The sequence below is a fragment of the Tasmannia lanceolata genome, unplaced genomic scaffold (assembly GCF_043159265.1).
Source record: "Tasmannia lanceolata isolate RefF3 unplaced genomic scaffold, GAP_Taslan_0.1 ptg000003l, whole genome shotgun sequence".
NCBI classification, from domain to species: domain Eukaryota; kingdom Viridiplantae; phylum Streptophyta; class Magnoliopsida; order Canellales; family Winteraceae; genus Tasmannia; species Tasmannia lanceolata.
In genome coordinates this window covers 2,069,036-2,074,103 of record NW_027518680.1, presented here as the reverse complement: position 1 = coordinate 2,074,103, position 5,068 = coordinate 2,069,036, and the positions used below count along the sequence as shown (strand labels likewise).

The window sequence follows — 5,068 nt, the reverse complement described above, 5'->3', positions numbered from 1 at the left end:
TTATTTGGAGGGAGAGAGAGGATAATACCCTGTCGTGAGAACCACCCAACCCAAAATCAGCAAGTCCTTTATATTCATGGATGCTAAACAAAAACGATTGCTTGTTGGGCGAGAGAGTGACAGACGGCACTTTACTGTTGAAGAAATCCCAACGATTGCTTAAACTCGTTGCCACCAAAAAATTCCAACAATGGATTAAACAACCACGAGCGGCAGAAACGTCTTCTTTTGTGGGCGTATGAGTTGAAGAAGAGCAAAATCAGCCATCACGATGGGACGATTCAAAAATTAGGGTTTTCCTAATGCTTTAAGATTGTTAGGGTTATTAGGTTTAAGCAGGATGCTTAAAGCATTACACCCAAGGTATCTAATTTGGAATACCAAGTTTGTTGCCTCCAGCCCCTATATATAGAGATACACTAGGGTTAGAAGAGGTTAATGGGCTCCAGCCCAAATGGGCCCACTACACCTGGTCCATTACCTATTGGGCTTATATTAGAACATACATGGGTTATATGATATACCCAACATTTTGTGTGACATTGAATTATACTCTGTGTGACATTGAATTATCTTCTCTTAGAAGGGGGTGATATCAGGCAGTGACCTTATGAACCTCAGCCGTTGTAACAAAAAAGGAGTAATCCTAGCCGGTATGCAACTAGGTCGGGGTGAAGCTAGGCTGACACTATATCTGCACTGCACCTATGTATTAAACACGGGAATGTTCCACGAAACATTCCCGAATTTCCTGGGAGCTCCGAATAAAAATTGGCTCCACACGGGGGTTGGAGGAAAGTTCCTCCAACCCCTCTATGGAAATATCAATTCCATTCTAACTTTTTATTTTCAGAAGGAATTGATATCCTATTATACCCAAGTTTTGCTCACTTCTATCACATTCAAGAAATACACTTTGAAAGGTAACACTATATTGACTAGTTGGTACGCGCTCTCCACCTTGTCTCTGTCCTTTCATTCTTGGCTCAATCTGCCGACTAGATGTACGCAATTTCGAGGAAAGAGAATGCACAAGATGAACCGTCCATTTGATGGGAGGTTGTGCCCAAAATCATGATTTCAACCCTCCATAATATGCATTACCTCTATAGATCGAAGGGCTATGATCATCCTTTGGAAATAATTTTTTGGGCCCAACCTATTTACATTGTGGCCCATCGAATGGACGGTTTGATCATCCTAGGGTGTAGGACTGTAGGCCGTACGGTACTTTAGAAAACTAAGGGACTGTAAGGGCTTACACCATATAATTTCTCCGAAATTTCGCGGAAAGAGATTCCACACTCTTTGCTCCATAAATCTAGCCTCACAGGTGCTCGGCCTATAGCGCTCTCTCTCTCTCTCTCTCTCTCTCTCTCTCTCTCTCTCCATGGCTTCCCCTTCTGGTCCAAGGCCGATAATCATCGACATGGACAGGCTCAGCCGCACTGGGGAATCGAACGAGGGCGATCTATGGACCAAACACTCCATTTACAAAGTCCCAATGTTTCATCCCAACAAAAATGCATTTGAACCTAAACTCGTCTCCATCGGTCCTTACCATTACGGAAAACCCCACTTGAGATCCATGGAAGAACACAAACTCAGAGCTCTCCATCAACACCTTAAACGATCCAACAAACCCATCAACGATTATAAGATGATATTGGATGACATTCTCCAAAATCTAATGGATTCTTATGAGCAGCTCGACAATATATGGAGAGATCGAGATACCTTCTTGGAGCTTATGATCCTCGATGGCTCCTTCTTGCTTGAGCTCTTGGGCTCTTATAGTGGGATCATCAAGGACTATGATATCAACGACCCTGTTTTTAGCTATCAAGGTTCTGTCAATATGCTTCATTATATAGTTTCGGATGCTTTGATGGTTGAAAACCAGTTGCCTTTGGTGCTTCTTGAAAGGTTGCTAGGTGTTGAAAGCGATACCATGATGGAGGAAGAGAAGGTCAGTCTTTTCCTTCTTCTTCTATAGAAATGATATCCCCCACTAAAAATATCGAGCCCCATATATCTTAAATCCCCCCTATGTGTCTCTCTCTCTCTAACCCAGAGGAGAGAGAAACACATAGGGGTCGATTTAAGATATTTGGGGTCGATATCACTGCCCAAAAAATATCTTCGACTCCACCCTTTTACCCTTTTGACTGATCGGAGCAGCCCCACTTGTTTCGATGATCTAAACCGTTCATTTGATGGCCGGAAATCTTTCCCATAGGATATATTTGGTGTAAAATGGACAGTTCAGAAAATTCCAACTTTCTATGGTGGAGAGTCTGGAGACCAACAAATGAATGGTTCAGATCATCCAAATAGGCAGGGCACAGGCAACCTAATTTCTTCCACTCGTTTTGCCCACTTGTGTGGGACCTCCAATAAAGGAAAAAGATAGGTAATCAATTCCCTCATGTGAATTCGCCCCTTTTTTCTTCCCTAGGCCAGCCCATTGGTGTGAGTGTATGAGTGTGCCCTCCCAACAATAACAAGCGATTACCCATTATCAGCGAGGGGATGTGATATATTTGCCCCCTTTTCTTCCTTAGGCTAGCCTCCTCTAGTGTATTTATGACTACCCTTTTACACTATAATGGGTTGGTCCAGGGAAAAAAAGGCCGAATATATCATTTCCCTCTTATAAATTTGTCTCATCGACCATGACAAATGGAAGTTTTGGCGTTGCCCCATCCCATCCTTTATCTATCATTCCCTTGAAGAAAAGAAGAACAAGCGGGCAATAGTAGAGGTAGAGGATCCAAATAGCCCATAATCAGTCTCTCTGCTGCTATGGATGATCCATGCTATAAAAAGCTCCCCCATCAAACTATTCTACACTTCAAAATCTCAATAAATTGAATGGTTAGGATTGTCATAGGGGGAGCTTTTAGGCCGTCTCTATCCATGCACTACCCAAAGAACAAATGGATCAATTGAAAAATATAATCTTTGAGTTTCTTTAAGAGGAATGACAGATGCAAGGGCGCCCTTGCATAAAGAGCTGGAAAAGGGCCCTTGATTTAAAACACGGCATTAAGTGCAGCCGAATTTACTTCCGATCTCCACCAATTTTAAAAGGTCTACGAAAATGACGTGGATCCAATCAAGGGCCCTTGCACCTATCACTCCTCTTGTTTTTAAAGGCAAATGGATCAATTAAAAAAATATAATATTTTAGTGTTATTTTATGGGTAAGCTGGGGTTAGGTGGACCCCTATCAGTATATTAAAGAAAGAAAGATGAAACAATAGCAGGAATAAGATCAATGCCCAATCCTTTGAACAATGTCTAAGGAATTAGGAACAATATTTTAGTTTATTTTAAAAGCAAATGTATCAACTGAAAAAATATAATATTTGGGATTTGCTAGCGTACATCACAAATGCATTTCGCAGATGGTTTGTCTCATGTCAAAGCAGCCACAGAGGCTCACTTTTCAGCAGACTCTATTATCATTCACGAAGTGGCTACTCTGACATGGAAGAGCATCTGCGAAATGCCTTTTGTGATGGACCCTAGCAAATCCCATTCTATTTTAGTTTATTTTGAAGGCAGATGGTCATGCCTCTCATGGATAACATGCTTACATATCATTAATCTTTTCAGAATATTTCATTAAATAAAGTTGGTATTACTAAAACTTTATGCAGATTTACAAATCCCTGAACGAGCTTGTGGTGGGATTCTTTATTCCTTCCATGAAACCAGTCCCTGATATAGGGGGAGGCCTACACATGTTGGACTTAGTAAGGAAGGGCATGATTCTAGGCCCACCAGCAAAAACAAGTAGGCGTTTACCTTCCGCGGTCATCCGGTCGGCGTCAGACCTTCACGATGCTGGAGTTGAGTTCAAGAGGAGCGAAACTAAAAGCATAAGAGACATTACATTTAGTAACGGTATTGTGAAACAACCAATCACTCTAAATTGGAGATGGTGTTATTTAATCTTTTATAATTTAACAGTCCCCCTCACGTGTGGCCTCTCTTTCTAGGGTTGGCCTACACGTGGCACATGTGGCCCCTCTTTCTAGGGTTCGCCTACACGTGGCACATGTGGCCCCTCTTTTAGGTTTGGCCATTGCATGTGGATTTTTGCTATCAAGGAGGTTCCTCAGGACCTTTGGCTCTGATACCATGTGAAACAACCGATCACTCCAAAAGCTTAAGCTGTTGGAGATGGTGTTATTTAATCTTTTTATACTTTAACAGGGATCCTTAGTCTACCAGTTTTCATAGTCGATGGTGGAACTGCGTCCTTCTACCTCAATGTCCTCACCTTTGAGCGGCTTCACCCAAGTATAGGCCACCGCGAAGTGAGTTCCTTCATTGCCTTCATGTATGGTTTGATCAATTCCGAGAAGGATGCTCGGCTACTCCGTTCACTTGAGCTTATAGAAAGCACGATTGGTAGCAATGAATATATTGCTGATCTAACTGAAGAGCTTGCAAGGGACATGTACTTTGATCCTTTTAGTCCTCTATGCGAAGTGAGAGATGCGTTGGACGAACACTATGTGAAGAGCACCAAGAGGTGGAGCAGAATACTTCGTGAGTGGCGTTCTAACCTTATGCAAAACTACTTCAAGAACCCTTGGACTTTAATCTCTGTAGTGGCTGCAGCTTTCCTTCTTGGCCTTACCATGACTCAGACCTATTACACGGCCCTCGGCTACTATCAAAAAAATAGTCACTCATAAACAATGCTTCATCTTTCTTTTACTGTAGAAAAAAGTCTCTCCTCCTTCAATAGATTTTCTGTTACCATTGTTTTTCTCTCTTTTCTTTTTGCTGCCTAAATATTTTTGTGGTTGTAACCAAGGTTTTAAATTTCAGTTTCGGGGGTTATTTCCGACCTAGCCGAACCCGAAATTTCTGGCAAAATTTGGTAAAGACAGATGAAATCCCGTTTTTTTGGGCCAAATTTCAGCTGAAATTTGGGGCAAGGAATTAAAAAATAATAGATTTTTTAAAATTTCGCCGAAATTTGACAAAATTTCTGAAATTTCGACCAAAATTTGGGTCGTTTCATGAATTTCGGTTTCTGTCCAAAATT

At 41.6% G+C, this 5,068-nt stretch overlaps 1 protein-coding gene across 1 annotated transcript; it reads left to right on the top strand.

The window, feature by feature from the left end:
- The first annotated feature begins 1,370 nt into the window (after positions 1-1,370).
- On the top strand, positions 1,371-4,788 carry LOC143859817 (UPF0481 protein At3g47200-like). Its single transcript, XM_077370400.1, has 2 exons — positions 1,371-1,969; positions 3,666-4,788. Exons 1-2 carry the CDS (start codon positions 1,391-1,393, stop codon positions 4,005-4,007), a joined length of 921 nt encoding a protein of 306 aa, XP_077226515.1. The 5' UTR covers positions 1,371-1,390; the 3' UTR covers positions 4,008-4,788.
- The last annotated feature ends 280 nt before the right edge of the window (positions 4,789-5,068 follow it).